At 37.2% G+C, this 17,372-nt stretch overlaps 1 protein-coding gene across 1 annotated transcript; it reads left to right on the top strand.

The window, feature by feature from the left end:
* Positions 1–404: 404 nt before the first annotated feature.
* Positions 405–17,094, top strand: CHRNB3 (cholinergic receptor nicotinic beta 3 subunit). The gene is made up of 5 exons (XM_029285723.1): positions 405–557; positions 5,962–6,006; positions 12,313–12,422; positions 13,639–14,509; positions 16,960–17,094. Exons 2-5 carry the CDS (start codon positions 5,980–5,982, stop codon positions 17,092–17,094), a joined length of 1,143 nt encoding a protein of 380 aa, XP_029141556.1. The 5' UTR covers positions 405–557; positions 5,962–5,979.
* Positions 17,095–17,372: the final 278 nt, after the last annotated feature.

The raw sequence follows: 17,372 nt of genomic DNA, 5'->3' as shown, positions 1-17,372 counted from the left end.
AAATTGCTTTCATTTGGAAATAGGTCCAGATTGTTATATATAGTCCATCTACTAAAATTTATATATTGCCATAGACTTTTTCATTCTGTCCAAGCTGCCATTTCACATTCTACATTGTCCTGAGTGCCATTCCTATATTAGTAATAATTATATGGCATACATTTAAATTGTCCCTTACATAGCTACTTAAATTATTTATGATTCAAAAGTTTCCACTGGAATTAGTCTTGAAAGTTACCATTGGCCAACTGTTTTTTTTTAAAAAATATTCTATTTGCATCTAGAACAACATGTATATGACATGCCTATGATTTTAATTCAATTGTATTATTAGGCTATTGCAATGCTTTATATGATAGTTCTAGTTAGTTATTTCTGCCTTTTCTCCTTTTTTCTGTCTTTCAGCTTTCACTGTGTTCAGTTCATTTGCTGAGCATGAAGATGCCCTTTTACGACACTTATTTCATGGATATCAGAAATGGATCAGGCCAGTAAAACATGCTAATGATACTATAAAGGTATATTTTGGACTGAAGATCTCTCAGCTTGTGGATGTGGTAGGTAATCTTCAAACCATTTTTTCTGACATTCCTTGATAGAAACCTTCACATTATTTCCCTTGATAAGAGATGTTCCTGTTCCTGTTTGTCTCTATCAATCTTGTAAATGGCTTTTTAAAAAACATTTAACAACTTAACAACAGCAAAATTGTTTTTTTCTTTATTTAATTAGCATGATATGTTAGGACTGGCTATTTTTTCAAATAGCCATTAGCCACGCTGATTAGGGATCATGGGAGCTCAAATCCAAGCTGAATAAAGCTGCAAAAGGAGAGCAAAATATACTCTTATTGCTTTAGGGCGAGGGTCTCCAAACTGAGCAATTTTAAGACTTATGGATTTCAACTCCCAGAATTCCTCAGCCAGCATGCTTTAAGGGGGGGTCTTAAGAGTGGCAGTTCAGGAATACAGATACAGAAAGGTATGAGACTATAGGAAGGCATGCAAATTTTTCATTCTTTTTTATTTGTTTGTATGTGCTTGCATAAAGTTTGGGGCCAGAATATATAGATTATAAACACAGGTGGTGTAGGACTGGTCAAAATATAATGAAATATCTTGGGGCCTTCAGCCATGCTATTCTACCCTTTGATAATTTCTTTCAATTGTTCTTCACCAGGGTAATCTGGAAACTTCAAGGATCACTCTTTGTGTATGCATGCGCATGTGTGTTTACATCTGCTTGAAAAAGGTGTAAAGACATATCCTCCAGATCTTATAGTCAGTATAGATCTTTTATTATTAAGCATACAAATGCAATTTTTTTTCAAAGTATGATTATACTTGCAGCCCTATAAAACAATTTTGCAAAGATTTTATGAATGTGTGTGTATTTTTATGATTCGTCGTACAGTCAGCCAGATGTTCAGACTGGATCTAGTATTTTTATCCACCAATCGAGTCCTTCCCAAAGACCTGGGATAGGTAGATGTTGTTGTTTGATGGTGTGTTAGCATAGTATACTACATAGTATACTAAATATACTAAGCAGTGTGGCCTTTTATAATTGACAGATGGAAATTTTATCAATACACAGATTTTCTAAATGCTGTCCAAGATTTTTTGGGTCTGACACCCATGTGTTGATAACCACTGGGAGCACCAGGACTGCTTTATGTCATAATCTTTCAATTTCAATTTCGATTTTCAGATCTTGATACTTTGTCACCTTCTGCAATTCTTTGTCTTCTATTCTACTATCCCCTGGTATTGTTACATCAATTATCCACACTTTACAATCACAGTTACTGTAAATCTGGCGCGTTATGAGCCAAGACAGTTTTTATTGAAATTCCCATGTTTTAACTAGCTCTTTTTCAATTACTTTTTCAACTCTATATTCCCACCACTTTTCCCTGACATATAATCATTTTTACATGACTTGATGACTGTGTTATATTGTTGTTTATAATCAGTTAGTGTGATCTTCATGCATGGATTGAGTATATGATCTATTGTTTCTTCTGCCTCTTTGCACAATCTGCAGCTTAATCATTTGACAATTTTTCAGTTCTGACCTTGATTACATTAGCTTTAATAGCTTGCTCTTGAGCAGTCAAAATTAAGCCTTCAGTTTCTTTTTCTAATGTTCCAGTTGTCAGGGATTGCCAGGTTTTCCCATGATCTTTTAAAAAAACTGATCATGCTTTTCCTTTCCAGCATTCTGTTCTTGTTTTCATTGCATTATTTTGATATTCATGTTTCATCTCCTGCACATTCAGTAAGTTCCAATTTTTGACTTGCAGCAATGCTTGTTCTTGGCTGTCTTTTACATTATCAACTATGCATGCTTTTCTTCTTCAAAAATTTGTTAGACTTCAAGTATGCTTCTATTTCTGTGGGGGAGATATAATCTATCAATATAACTTCAGGATATAATGCATAGTGAATAGTCATTAGTTTTCTTGCTTTTTTGTCCCAAACTGATCAATATAGCTTTTGTCCAATTAATAATTCCACTAGTACATTGTACCATATGTATTGCCATGATACTGGTGGCTTTGATGGTGTTTACATCATTCACTTTTTTTGGTGTATTCCTTATTAATCACATTTTTAACTTGTCCATGCATAATGTTATTCAACTGGAAAATGCCTAGATATTTGTAGGCTTCAGACTTGATTTATCATTTCCAGATGTCCAATTTTTCGTTCTTTTCACTTGATTTTTAATCATTTCTGCTATTATTAGTCTCCCATTTGATTTTTATTAAATTCACTTTCAAATTCTTTTACCTTTTATCTCTTTTTTTGTAGTCTTTTGAGTTTCCCATAGATCTTTCCAAAAATGAATTGTTCCTTTTAGTTTGGTTTTCCATTTTCAGAATTTCTATTGCCATTTATCCTTTGGTAGAATTGTTTCTGGTCTAATTGAAATAGTTGATTTTGCTTAAATTGTATGATTCCTGCCTCATAGCATTCAATTATCCTTTTTATCGGTAGTGTTTGTTACTTTATGATTTCCAAAGCTTCTTTGATTTTTCTAATATTAAGCAATTTTTTTTATTAAGCTTGTCTTGATCCCTACATTTTTTAACTTTCACTCTTTCATGTTCTTTAAATTACTCACATCTGATCTTAATTTCTTTATCTTGGACTCCAGTCTGATCATTTATTCGTTTTGGGATTAAATATGATTTTTTGTTTTTTGTTTTCTAATTTCAATACCCAGTTTTTCTGTAATGACCACTGTTGTACCAAGCTGATTGGTCAGTTCAATAGATGTTATTTTAATCCTCACAATTACCTTATTCACATCGTTCAGTATAGGTGCCAGGTCTTTAGGGGGCACTACTTTCAATGCTGGCAGTCTTTGTCTTTAGTAATTCTTCATATGTCATAATTTTCTCTTTTAATTCTTCTTGTTGGTGGAGTTGGGAGATAAGTTCATAGGTTGTTTCTGTGTTGGCCTGTCCTGGTTCTGCTATTATTCTAATTATTCTATTATTTCTGTAGTTCATATTATCTTTTCCCTTTATATTTGCAATTGTTATTATCTGAGTTTCTTCTACTATTCTGCTATTGTTAGGTCTTCCATTTTCTGCATCCCTGAATATATTATTTCTGGTACTGAAATCTTCTTTGGTCTGCTAATAGTTGTTAAGTGATATTTGACTCTGGATAAATTCTTTTCAACATTTTAAGTGTTCACTTTAAGTTATTAATCAAGAGAGAGAATACAGAGTTAAAAAGGGAAAGTAACTTCTGGCAGAAAGAGAATTCCAAGAGTTTGACCAGATTGGTGTCTTTCTCTGTGTGCATGTATGTTTCGTTCATAAATCGGATGTTCAGCTTTGCTCACAATTGCTGTTTACTTAGAATAGTTAAAACAATGTAAGTAACTATGAAAAAAATAGAAACCAAAAACTCCCATATAATGTTCTTATATAGGTTCATAATGTTTAAGTTACAAATAATTGAATTAAAAAAAAATCTTGGTTTGTATTAGAGTTGCTCTGATAATGCAAATTTCACATTGGAGAACAAATTTAAAATAAAATTGTAATTATAATATTTTGGAGCAAATGCTGTATTTAGGAAAATGCTATATATTGTCTTAGCCACTGAATTTTAAATGCAATTACGAACTTGGGAAAAAATACCAAGTAAGCAGCCCATTATAATGATGAAGTCAGTAGAACAATTCATTTATTAAAAAATCTTGAAAAAGCTTGAAGAAGAAAAAAATCCCAAATCACACATTACATTATGCATACTATACAGAAATTGCTGCCCAAAATGCTACATAACATGGGAGGATATAATGCTAATGCTAAATAATACAGAAATTGGTCAGGGAAATTTCCTTCCCAGGCCTTACTAGAATAATTGGAGTTTTCTAATTTGCTGAGAGGCAAAAGGTGGAGGACAGAAAAAAGAGCACATGTAATTGAACTATGGAATTTGATTCTGATGACTTTAGGTAGGTTTAAAAGGAGATTAGGCAAATTAATGGAGGATAAGTTTATTAATGAGAGCCATTTGGTGTAGTGGTTAAAGGCGATAGGCTAGAAATCAAGAAACCTTGAGTTCTAGTTCTGCCTTTGTTACAAAGCTAGGTCGGTCGGTGATTTTTGGTCAGTTATTGTTTCTCAACCCTAGGAGGAAGGCAATAGTAACTCACCTCTGAAAATGTTGCCAAGAAACTTCATGGACTTGCCTGTATATTCAGCAGGAGTACAGACTGACTTGGAAAGACACCACACACACACACACACACACACACACACACACACACAAAGATTATCAAAGCTACTAGTCTCTGTAGCTACTGTATAGATTACCTTCAGTATTATTGCTTGGAAAGTGTTACTGAGTTCCTGTATCGTGAGCAGGTTCTTGCCAGGGTAGCTAATCAGAAGCTATAATTTGCCAGAACTGGAGTTTAAAGTTTTTTGATGAGGCCCAGTTTAGATCAAGATTCTAGGCCTGCTCATTCCAGAGGGGATTGCTTGCCAGATGCTACAGCATCCTATGTTTTTTTCTATGATTGAAGACTTGGAATCTGACCTGGTTATGTCCCAGCCTTGGGCTGCAAGATTTCCAGTTGCTGGTGTGGAGCCCCCCCCCTTTGTCACAGAGAAGGGCAAAGCCAAAACAGCTGCATTTATTTCAGCCGCATGGCTATAAAAGGCTCCAGAACAACCTTCAACATTAGGTGTTTTACTTCAGGGAAGATGGGACTTTGGTGTCAGGGAAGGTAGCCCGGAGATCGAGGTGGTGTCTGAATAGGGTTACCAGACATCTGAAGAGGCAAAAGAGGACACAGAGAATTGGAAAGGAAGAAAAAGAAGGAAAACTGAAAAAGAAAGTAGGTAAGCCTATATGTATATGCAATTACTTTTCCAGCATGAGGAATACTGATTTTTCAATCTTAGGAATGTGCTAGAGCTGATCAGGATGCAAAAGCCTTCAGGGTACAGCTGATTAAGGTCTTGTCAATTTCAGGCAGGAGGGGGTGGGTGTAATCAACTAATTAATCAACTAATTAGAGCTGAGCTTCTTAACTTGTAGTTAACTGATTAAGGAACTGATTGTGTGATGGGAAAACACTGCTTGGGGAAAAGAAAGCTTGTTAGATACTCAAAAAGCCTGACATTATTTGACTATGCTTGCTGGACAAAAAAGAAGGCTATATTCTCCTCTTGCAGACATCTGGTAACCCTACTTCTGAATCAAATAAATATGTAAACAGTTGTAAAGTAATTCTGTCCTCCTCCTTTTCTATCCTTATGTACAAATAGCAATCTTAGTCAAAGCATTAAAGTTTAATTATTTTATATAGGATCGTCCTGGGAAGCAAAATATCATCAGAAAATGTAGCTGATTCTAAAGGGGATATTTTAAAAAATAAAAATAAATGGCTTGCTCTTTTTCCCCACCCCCTCCCCTTTCTCAACAGGATGAAAAGAACCAGTTAATGACCACTAATGTATGGCTCAAACAGGTAAAAATAGAATGTATTATTTTAATTCCCCCCCCCCCAAGGACTGTTAGTAGTCAGTGAGTTTTAATGTCCCTATAAATCTTCACCTGTGAAAGACAGATGTTCCAATGTGGTTTTATGAATCTATAAATCTAGCCTCACCTTAATGGGTATAAATTGGCTTGTGTCACAGATACTTTGGTTAGAATACAACACAATACGACGCAACACTTTATTTGGCTAAATGTGATTAACATTTAAGGATATTGCCAATTAATGCTTTATTAAAAATGTCAGATCTAATGCATCCAATATATAAATGGCTTTACCAACAGAATATTTGTAGCGTCCTTGGCGCTCTCTGAGCTTGATTGTTTTCTTGCAGGTGTTTTATTACCCAACTAGCTAACATAATCAATGCTAGCATAAATGGCTTTTGTTTTAATTCATGTATTTGAACAGCAATTTTTACACTGCATTTGCAACCCTTGTAGTAGAACCCCCAATTTTGTTTTTCAACAAAATTGTTGGGGTTAGGTGAGGGGGACTGAGGAAACCAGTGTCAGATGTTCTTAAGCATGTATTCAAAGCAAGCTTTACATAAGTAAATTAACAGGTATGAGTAAATTGTCCCAATCCATTTTCCTTCATTCAATTTTCCAGGCCTACAGAACAAAAAAATTAAAATCCTTGGCCTTGCATTCTATAGAATTCTCCTCAGCAGAAACTGGGCCAGTCCTAAAGAGAAACTCTGACAAAAAGAGTAAGAAATTTTGCTCTCCAGAAACAGAGGCAGTCAGCCATGGTCTTTATATACTGAACTACCTTGTGCAGGAGTCTCATTTTCCTCCATTGCTCATATCACCAAGAGCACTAATTACCAACTTCAGTGGGTATAACTTTATTTTATTTTTATTTATTATGAAATTCATTTGCCGGCCATCTCGCTTATTGCTCTGGGTGGCTTACAACATAAAAGCATTAAAAAACATTAAAAGTATCAATTCTAAAATAACAAAGCAGATAAAATCATTAACACAAGATGGCAATGGAGGGAGCTAGACACATGGGGGGAGGGGTGGTGGGATTACATTTTAATTAGTCAATCACCTCCAGTGGATCATATCTGCTATGGTCTTTCCTGAATAGATATATCTTTCCTGAATAGGGATAGCGTAGTAGTGATTTATGTGTGTGCTTTACATTTAGGCTACTGTGATGCATTTCAAGTGGGACTACCTTTGCAGTTGATCTAGAAACTTCAGCTGGTCCAGAATATGGTGACTGAGTGGGTCTCTTGCTGTACACTATGTCATGTTAATAGGCCCTGAGCCAAATTCAGGATTTCAATTTTGATATATGAGGCTAAAAAACCTGGTAGACCACCTTTGCTATGACAAACCTGACTAAAGTGTACAGTTTCTAGAGGAGTCATGCACCACAATGCTTTTGCATTGTTTTTCTTCCCTATTCTAGTGAGTGTCACAGGTTTTGCTTGCCTGTTTTTTCTATCTCTTTTTAATACGTATGTTTTTATATACATTCGCTGTAAGATTATTATTGCATTTAGTCATTTTAATTGTGTTGTTTATATACAGTGTCAAAATATTTACATGAGATATATGAGCCCTCTAGGGCTATAAGGAGAAATGAGTCCTTCATCTCTCCTTCTAGCTCAGTATGATCAACAGCAACACTGCTATCTTATATATAAAATGTCCGCTTTGGATTTTCCCTTATGAATTGCATTTGTGCATTTTATTTAAGTTACTCAACAGTTACAATAGAGGACATTGTAACTGTGGCTTGCACATGTGACATTCAGGAAAGGGAATTAGACTGTTTCATTAAATATAAACCCACATCAGCCTTATTGCTTTTGTCTTTGCGTATGTAAACTGGAGCAGCCTTTGAGCAACATCACACAACAGGGATATTGCATAGTTAATACGTCAGTGAAATTTTACTTCTTTTAAAACCTCCGTGGAGAATTAGCTATAATTGTAATGCTCGCTTCTGCTGATGTTGCAACCACAATGAGTCAGAACCTCCAACAATCAGACAATTAACCAACTCATTGTATCTTCTGAATTTCTGGTGCCCAGGTGTCCTCTACTAGCATACGAGAGAGGGTTGGAGCTTGAGGACTGGGAAGGTGAAAACCTATAGGACTGTTTCCTTTTTTCATATATATCTGCCTGACTTTCTGGCTATAGGTTTGTGGAGCTTGGATGACTAACAGTAACTTTGGATTGAGGTTGAAACTTCTTTCAGTCACTGTACAAAGACAAACAAACTTAGACTTAGTAGGTTCTGGTTCATATACTGAAATATATTTCTACAATTCAGCTTCCTTAAGCTGATTTTTTTTCCAAATGTGAGACTACAACTCCAATAATTATACTAAAAGATCGCTATCTGCTGTTCTGTGTATCCCTTGGACATACTTGCTATCTCATCTCAGCAGTGTCTAAAATTATGGCTGACTACTCCATGGGAACTTGGTACTCAGAAGAGTGGTCTTTAAAGGACCTGGTTACACAGGGAGTGGGCTAGAGCAAAAAGTGGTAACCCAATCTCCCTCCCTCCCTCCCTCCCTTCCTTCCTTCCTTCCTTCCTTCCTCCCTCCCTCCCTCCCTCCCTCCCTCCCTCCCTCCAACAGCTTTTTTCTTCTCCCCACAGCAAACATCAGGGAGGTGACAAGTAGCCTTTCTTAGAGATTTGAATTTATTAATTGCTAAAAGCATTAGAAACAAGCATGAAATAAACCAATGGGTGCATGTGACTCTAAAGCCCCAGGTTTTACAACCCAGTCTTTGATAAAAATGTGAATGACCTTGCTTAAGTCACATAGGGAAAAAAAACAAACAGTTCTGGAGAAGCCAGCATAATGAAAAGTAATGAGAAAAATTAAATCTGCATCATTTACTTCCAGTATATAATTGATTATTAATATCAGAAGCACATAAGCTTCAGAAAGGGCGAATAATTTCTCAGCACATTACACCACTTAATTAGAGAAAATAGGATGAAATAAAGAGAATGAGTTAATGTACTAAAAATTAAGCACTGCAGAGACCTGATGATGGCTTAAAATAATGCCACCTGGAAGCAGCCTTTTGAGCAGTGAAGGAGGGATGCTTACCTCATTTACAATTTCATCATCCCAAATTTTCCCATGGTGGCCCATCTCCACAGATGACTTGGCCAAAATTTAACAAGTGGGAGAAATAGCAGCATATGTTGGATATTTTGGGACTTAGTCCAATTCTGTGCATATTTAGTTCGAAGTATCTCTTTTCACTCCTTGGGAAGCCCGGAACATGCCTATTATTTTCTGTGGAATGCATCCAAGAGAGCTGTGAACATTTAGCATGTAACATCAAAATGCATTATGTAGGTCAGAAGTGTGTAACTTCTATTGGCTTGAGGACCAGATGGTGTTTTGGATGGCAAGTCAAGAGTCCCCCCCCTTCAGAGTAACCCCTTTTGTATTTTATTGTAGAATCTGTTTTTTTTATTTTTTTTGTTTTTTAGTTGATTATGCTATTAGGGTTGTAATAGCACTATTTAAAAAAAAAACCTTTTAGCACTGATGGGAGAAAAACAGATTGCACAGGAAGAAAGTGTGAGCTGTAGAGTAATATATATAGAGAGATGCATTTTGAAGGTTGGAGGAAGGTTACAGGAGAAAAGTAGAAAAAGAAGCCATAGAAGCCATAGAGGAAAATGTAGTGAGGAAGGCAGGTTGAGAAGAATCATAGCTGGTGGGGTATTGGGGAAGATATGCAAGGAAAGGCGTACAAGAAATGCAGTCCAGATAGTACAAAGGGGGAAGAACAACCAGGGGTGTTAGGACCCAGGGGCCGGGCTTTTTTTGTCATAGAATGCCCAGAACGGAGTTTTTGGGATGGAACCTTGTAGGGTAGGTAGGCAAGGCGGGTTGTATAACATGTGTGAGTTCCGGCACCTTTTTTTTTCCAAAAAAAAGCACTGCCCAGGGTCAAAAGACAATTATGGAGAAGATGAGAGGCCATGAACAAAAACCCACAAACCACAATTTTTCCTCTGATGTAAGTCATGCAAACGGATGAAGTATAAATGATGCAAAGGGGCTGGTTATTTGAAGAAAAAAAACAATAACATACGGAATGGAAGAATTTGGAGGCATTCCATTTTGTAAGAACTCTCTGTCTAAATTCTCTGCAAGAAGAAGCTTTCATTGCTAATATTGATTTTAGTCAGCACTCTCATTCTTCTGGCTTTTGCATTACCAACAAGGCAATAAAAAAAATCTTTATAAATAATAAATAAAAGTAGAGAGATTTTTCTTTATTACTGTAAGAATGACTCCGTTCTGAGATGCAGCAGTTACGCAGTGCAGTGTGAAGTCAACAGAAGTAGGACGAGGCAAGAGAAAAAAAAGTGATGTGGGTTTTATTAGTATCTTAAGTCTGTAAAAAAATCAGCATGGGAGGTTTTACATGGCATAAAAAGGATGGACACCTAACAATGTCTCAAGACCAAATAATTTTAAGAGGCTAAATAGAAGAGACCAGGGTTTTATTTTGCTTTTGTTAAAATGTCAATCCTGATATGTTATGTTCACTTATGTATTTCCTACCCACCCACCCCCATCCACTGCCCCAAAGATTATTCAGCACTTTCTTCCCCTTGGTGAAGTTTTATGTTGTCAAGTTTGTGAAGACTGCTAAAATTGATGCTGTTACATTTTCAAAGGTCACAATTGTCTCCCTAGGCTACTCCTTGCATTAAAAACAAAAACAAAAACAGCCATCAGGTATGTAGCTGTATGATGTCTTGACCCACAGCAACTCTGACATTTTTTTATAGTCTTCTGACTACATTGCCTCGGACTGAAACAATTTGGTGTATGGCCAACATGGCTGTATTCCAGCCAAAAATCTGGAGGCAGAGGTGGGAAAGAGAGAAGTATTACAATATTCACTGGGAAATGATAAAGATTTGGTAGGCTTTATCTTCTTTTAAAATTGAAAGTGTTCAAATGTCCAAGTGTTTGTCTCTCATACTTGTACCTTTAGGCTCTTCGCCCAGAACACTGGAAGATAGGCACTGTTTTATTTGTTTCTGAGCGGATGGATAAAATCATACTTTTATATATTATTTTGACATCATCATAACATTTATAAAAAGTAGAATCCTAGTAGAATCCTGTTGAAGGCAGCAGTGCTGTGTTGGCTCTGATGAGAAGTCTGTTGTTCAGGGCTAAAATATATTCTAGGCAAGCTCTAGACCAGATTGTATGAAGGGGAAACCTGACTGTGAAGATGTCCTTATGTCATGGTCAACACTGCTAACATCGGATGTTCTTGCTTTGACACCTTATTAATAATTCAATTGATCAGTTGCTAAATAAGGAGAATTACCTGGACAATCTACATAATATAAATACAGGTTAAAAATTGCAATGTCCTTAACGCAACTGAAGCAATAGCAAGTTAAACAACTAGGAAATGAAAGCAAATCAGTTTAAAACTTTGCATGAATGATGTAATACTTATTGACTGAACTAGTGATATGCAATTAACTGCAAATAACTAAATATACTGGGAAAGAATATTAAATTACAAACTTGGCTAAATAAACATGGTAATCCCTGGGACATCCTAAAGTTTTAAAATCCTGGGAAAATCAAGTTACATAGTAAGGACATTTGACTTTGAGGAGGATATCCCAAGTCAATGGTACATTTTTGGAAAGGTCTGGAAGTTGAATCATGTCAACTGAACTTCTTTTCTTTTTGGTTTAAATGTTTTGCTGTTTGTCCAAGTAGTTTCTTCAGTCTTCAGAAACTTTCAGAAGTCCAGTTGTTATGACTCAACTTCCAGACACCTCTACCTTGATGACTGAAAACCTTCATCAGCATTATTGAAAAGGGGTATTTTCACTTATTTAAAGTCCAATTTGTTGAACAAGCTTTTCTTTATTCAACACGCTAAACCAAAACTAAACACGATACATTATAGTTGATTGATAGATATGAATCCTGACATTATATCCATATCCAGAAGAAACTTTTACATTAAGCATTGATTCAGTAGGCTAGCAGTTACGCATTGACCTAAAAAATGATTATGATAATATCAGACTGTCTAGATGTTACTTAAACTTTCAACAGCATCATCCAGTATTTCAAAGAGTAAGAAATTATGGAAATTGTAGTCCAGCAATATCTGGAAAGTCACTTAAAGATTGATAAGTTTCTCCACCGTTATTCTCAGCTAGGAATGATGACTTAATTGAGAAACTGAAATGGAAATCTGTCATTTTTGCTGTTAACTGCAGGAATGGATCGACCATAAATTGTGCTGGAATCCTGAAGATTATGGCGGTATCACTGCAATTCGGGTTCCATCTGAATCTCTCTGGCTCCCTGATATTGTTTTATTTGAAAAGTGAGTATAGGGATCCTAATACAGTGAGGGGGGGGCAGCTGTCCTACTTTCTCAAAGATAATCCTCTGTTTTAGAGGGATATCTTATTTGAAGGACTATTCAATCAGTATCATGGCTAAAGTTGATGATACACAACAACCATAAGGACTTGCACAGCAACCTAAATGTAAATCTGTGGGGATTTTGTTGTTGTTGTTTGTAGTGGTTTTCTATTTGTCCCTGAATTTCTTTGGCCTACTTGAAATTTACTAAGAAAGTTTTCTCAAGCGCTATAGACAAGAGTCCATGTGCTTCAGCCTCACTTCCAAAAACATTCATGCAGTTCTAGCTGTGTCAGCACTTTCTTGAAATATTTAAATATACTTCCTAATTAATATAAAGAATAATTTAAATTGATCAAAAGCAATGGATTAGACCACATATTTGGTTGACTGAGAAGGTATTTTCAGGTAACGTTGGTTGCTGTAATCCTTACAGTCCAAAGGTGATGAAAGCGGTCCAACCTTAGAGGGAAAGATCTGATCCCATAACATTCTTCCTAGGTGTCTTAGACCCAGGTAGTCCTGTCTTATCTGAGCCCAGAGCGATGAAACGGATAAAGGCAAAAATATATTCCATGGGCATATCAGGAAAAGCTTGGATCTTCAGGAACTGGGGGGAGGAATAGTGAATGTAGTTTTCTTACTATTGAAGCCATCAAAACAAATTTAAAGCCATGCTTAAGATGTGAGGGTGGCGGCACGTACAGGGCACGGCTATGATAAAGGTTGTTTTTCATGTATATCTCCTTCCTCATCTCACTCAGGATCACTACCTGCTAGAATTAATTGATTAAATATTACAGGCATAATGTGAAGCATGATGACTGACAATCTAGTCTAAGGAAACCCGATTGTGGGACTTCTCCCAGGCTAGTAAGTCAAGAAAGCATTCTCAAAAACCCTCACATTTGAGTCTATGTTTTGCCGCAAGGAACAACTCTCCTAAATCTTTTAAAGTTTTATTTATGAGGTCTGGTTTGTAGGCAGGCCGTAACCTCCACAAATGTGAACTTACAAGAAATAGTATGCTTTCAAAACAAGGGGAAAGAACTGGGAATTGGGCTACCATTAAAGCTGCAATAAAAAGCAAATCTGACACAGGAGGTTAAAAAAATAATTGGAACAAGCAGCATGATACGTAATTTAAGAACAGTTTTCTCCTCTATCCTTTCTAGTGCTGACGGGCGCTTTGAAGGTTCCTTAATGACAAAAGCAATAATTAAGTACAATGGGATTGTAGTGTGGAAACCTCCAGCCAGTTATAAAAGTTCCTGCACGATGGATGTGACCTTCTTCCCATTTGACAGGCAGAATTGCTCCATGAAATTTGGATCATGGACCTATGATGGCAGCATGGTTGACCTGATCCTAGTGGACGAAAATGTGGATAGGACAGACTTTTTTGACAATGGGGAATGGGAAATCCTAAATGCTAAAGGAATGAAAGGAAACCGAAAAGACGGATTATATTCCTACCCATTCATCACCTATTCCTTTGTTTTAAGACGCCTCCCGCTGTTCTACACACTTTTCTTAATAATCCCATGCCTAGGACTATCTTTTTTAACCGTGCTTGTTTTTTATTTGCCTTCGGATGAGGGAGAGAAACTATCACTCTCGACCTCCGTTTTAGTTTCGCTGACGGTTTTTCTCCTGGTCATCGAAGAAATCATCCCCTCTTCCTCCAAAGTCATACCCTTGATTGGCGAGTACTTGTTGTTCATCATGATTTTTGTCACGCTGTCAATCATTGTGACAATTTTTGTGATTAACGTGCACCATCGCTCCTCGGCCACCTACCATCCCATGGCTCCTTGGGTGAGAAGACTTTTCCTTCAGAAAATGCCCAGGCTGCTCTTCATGAAAGGACACGTAGATCGCTGTGCCTTCACTGATCCCGAAGGAACTCTAAAACCAAAGCTGAGAAAGTATAAACACAAACAATTGAAAGATGGAGAAAAGGTGGTGGTTGCCTTCTTGGAAAAAACTGCCGATTCCATTAGATATATCTCCAGGCATGTCAAAAAGGAGCACTTCATTAGGCAGGTAAGTTAGGAAGCAAGAGTGGGCTGATGTCAATTTTTCATTTTCCTCGTATCTCTTGATTCCCACAGCATTGTCTTAGGCCTAAAGATATTTACCCATGTAATAGGCCAGTGATGGCGAACCTTTTAGAGACCGAGTGCCCAAAAACTGGCCCCGTCCCCGCTCCAGTCCCTGCCCTGCCCCCACTCCGCCCTCATCCCGCCTGCCCGCAGGGCCACTCACCGCCTCCAGGGCCCACCGCAGATCGCCCAGCAGCGCCATGGCAGCCACACCCTCTGCCCATGCCCCGCAGCATCAACTGTGCACGATGGGGCGTGAGGGCAGAGTCTTGTCTACTCTGTCTGGCTGCCATGTCCTTCGCTGCACTTCTTGGTGTGGGCCACGTTCGGGGGCGACTCTCCTCCAGGGGGCCTGCTGGTGAGGGGGTCGCAGGGAAGGCAAGGCTGGGGCAGCGGCATGTGTGCCCACAGAGAGGGCTCCAAGTGCCGCCTTTGGCACCGTGCCATAGGTTCGCCACCACTGTAATAAGCTGTATTGCTATTATCTTTCTCATCTTTCTCATCTTCTAATTTCTCATATTTTATCTTCTCAGTCCTACTACCTTCTGTATTGGTATCTTATGATTTATCACTTGTTGTTTGTGTCTTATGATTGATTGTAACTATGATTTTTGATCTACGACCTATCGCTTTGTTGTTTGTATGTACACTGAGAGCTTATGCACTGGAGACAAATTCCTTGTGTGTCCAATCACACTTAGCCAATAAAGAATTTTATTCTATTCTTGTTCTAAAGTTACAGAAGAAGTTAAACCTGTAATTTTAAACCAATCATCAGGTCATAGCAAACCTGGAATAAAGTAATTCTGAAAAAGCTCTTCTTACATTTGTAAATATAGAACACTTTGGAAAAGTGGGCCAGGATTCTCCTAATCCAACATTGGCCAGGTTTTAGAGGAAGAAAAAGTAATCCCTGACCATTTGCAATGATGGCTGGGACAGGGTTGCAGACCCTGTCAACTTCTTTATCCTAGATAATCCATTAAAAATTGACTAGTGCTCATCAAAGAAACATGTTTTACTCTGTTCACCTTGTGTAAAATTAAAAGAAATAATTGTGCTTGGCATTTTAAAAGAGAATGAAGTTAAAGTTGGAGATTGGTTAATGTTAGATTTAATTTTAGTCTGATGCATGTATATACTTATTATAAATTATTAGCTCCCAGCATAAATACATTCCAGGCTTCTGTATATATTTTCTGCTCTAACTGACAATACCACTTATCACTGTTAATCTGGGAAACAGAATTAGATAATTAATTTACCTAACTGGTGAATTCTATTGGTTATGTAACATTCCCTAAATGATTTGACTGTCACCTTATTTTGCTAGAGGATTTTTTTTAAAGTTCTACTTCACAGAACATAAAAAGGATATAATGAATACAAATTCATATCTACTTTTTAGGTAGACAATCAGTGGATTGCTAAGCCTAGAAATCTGTCTTTGCCATCGGGCTTGCTTTAGATACCATTTCACGTTGCCCAGGGAGTGCCAGTCATGTGGCCAGACCGTAGCTAGGCAATGCCCACACCATAGTACAGTATAATACAGTTGCAAGCTGAGCCACACATTGGGGCCCGTAGGCACACAATGACAATAAGCAGGTTTCATCAGTGTCTATATTGGAGACTAGCCCAACCACCTTAACAGTGTTACCATAGAGATAAGATAAAAAAATGTTAAGAAACGAGCTATTTCTTGAGGATGAGCAGCTCACTAGATTTAATTTGCTTTTGGTTTGTCCATGTTGCAATCCTATATATATGAGTGAAAGAGACAAGTGGGAACTTTTGGTTTATGCTGGGTCTGCTTGGTCAGCTGCATTGAAAAAAAATAATTTTGCATAACTTTTATTAGAACCATGCCCAATATTCACTATCCCCTAAAGATAGTATCAATGTTTATTGAACAATAGGCTTACACCACATCTGAAGGTGACCTCCACCTAATGCCATGTATCCTTAGTGGTCTGTTGTGTGTTTCACAGGTTTATCAAGCATAAATTGATATGATGGAATGTAAACTTGGCTCTGGGAATGGAGAAGAGTTAAATGGCCCATTAAAGCTGGGAGAGGTTCAGAACAGACCACTCAGTCCTAGGAAAGAAGAAAGTACAAGATTAAAAACCCAGAGTAATTCCATCTGATTGTTTTTTGGGGTGGTGGGTGGGTGGTACTGTATAAGATATAGTAGACAGAAATTCTAACAGACTCTAAAAAAAAAAAAAATCCTATAAAAATAAAGACCATTCCTAAAATCTCTGTTTCCGAGCCTTGCATACTTTGAATGCTGAAAGTTGATGACTAAGTCCCAAGTATATTTTAAAGCATTACTTCAGTTGTATAAAATAAGCATTGAACTCACAACTCATTTTTCGCTTCTCCTAGGTAGTGCAAGACTGGAAGTTTGTAGCTCAGGTTCTTGACCGGATCTTCCTGTGGCTATTTTTGGTGGTGTCTGTGATCGGGTCTGTTCTTATATTTACTCCTGCTTTGGAGATGTGGTTTCACAGCGGTTTGTAGAAATAAAATCGGTCATGTAAGAATCACCTGGAGAGGAAGAAAAACAAAAGATCAAGAAGCCTGGTTAGGTAACATTCAGTGTGCACAGAATCAAGAGGAATGTTACTGACGCCAAACTATGCTGGGCAGATTCAGATCAAGTTTTAGATCAAATCTTTTAGCTGCTAAGATCATGAGATGGGCATGGATTGCACAAATGACTACTTTCACCTTTATTTATTGTATTTATAGGCATTTATCTGTTTACCAAAATGCTATAGACAACAGATAAGAATATA

The sequence above is a fragment of the Protobothrops mucrosquamatus genome, unplaced genomic scaffold (genome assembly GCF_001527695.2).
Source record: "Protobothrops mucrosquamatus isolate PMUCROS unplaced genomic scaffold, P.Mucros_1.0 scaffold2126, whole genome shotgun sequence".
NCBI lineage: Eukaryota > Metazoa > Chordata > Lepidosauria > Squamata > Viperidae > Protobothrops > Protobothrops mucrosquamatus.
The sequence above is the reverse complement of the archived record's forward strand: the minus strand, read 5'-3'. Positions and strand labels throughout refer to the sequence as shown.

Coding starts and splice junctions, on each gene's coding strand:
- CHRNB3 (XM_029285723.1), top strand. CDS start 5,980: ATGACCACTAATGTATGGCTCAAACAG. Junction 12,423..13,638: donor GATATTGTTTTATTTGAAAA/GTGAGTATAGGG, acceptor TATCCTTTCTAG/TGCTGACGGGCGCTTTGAAG. Junction 14,510..16,959: donor AGGAGCACTTCATTAGGCAG/GTAAGTTAGGAA, acceptor CGCTTCTCCTAG/GTAGTGCAAGACTGGAAGTT.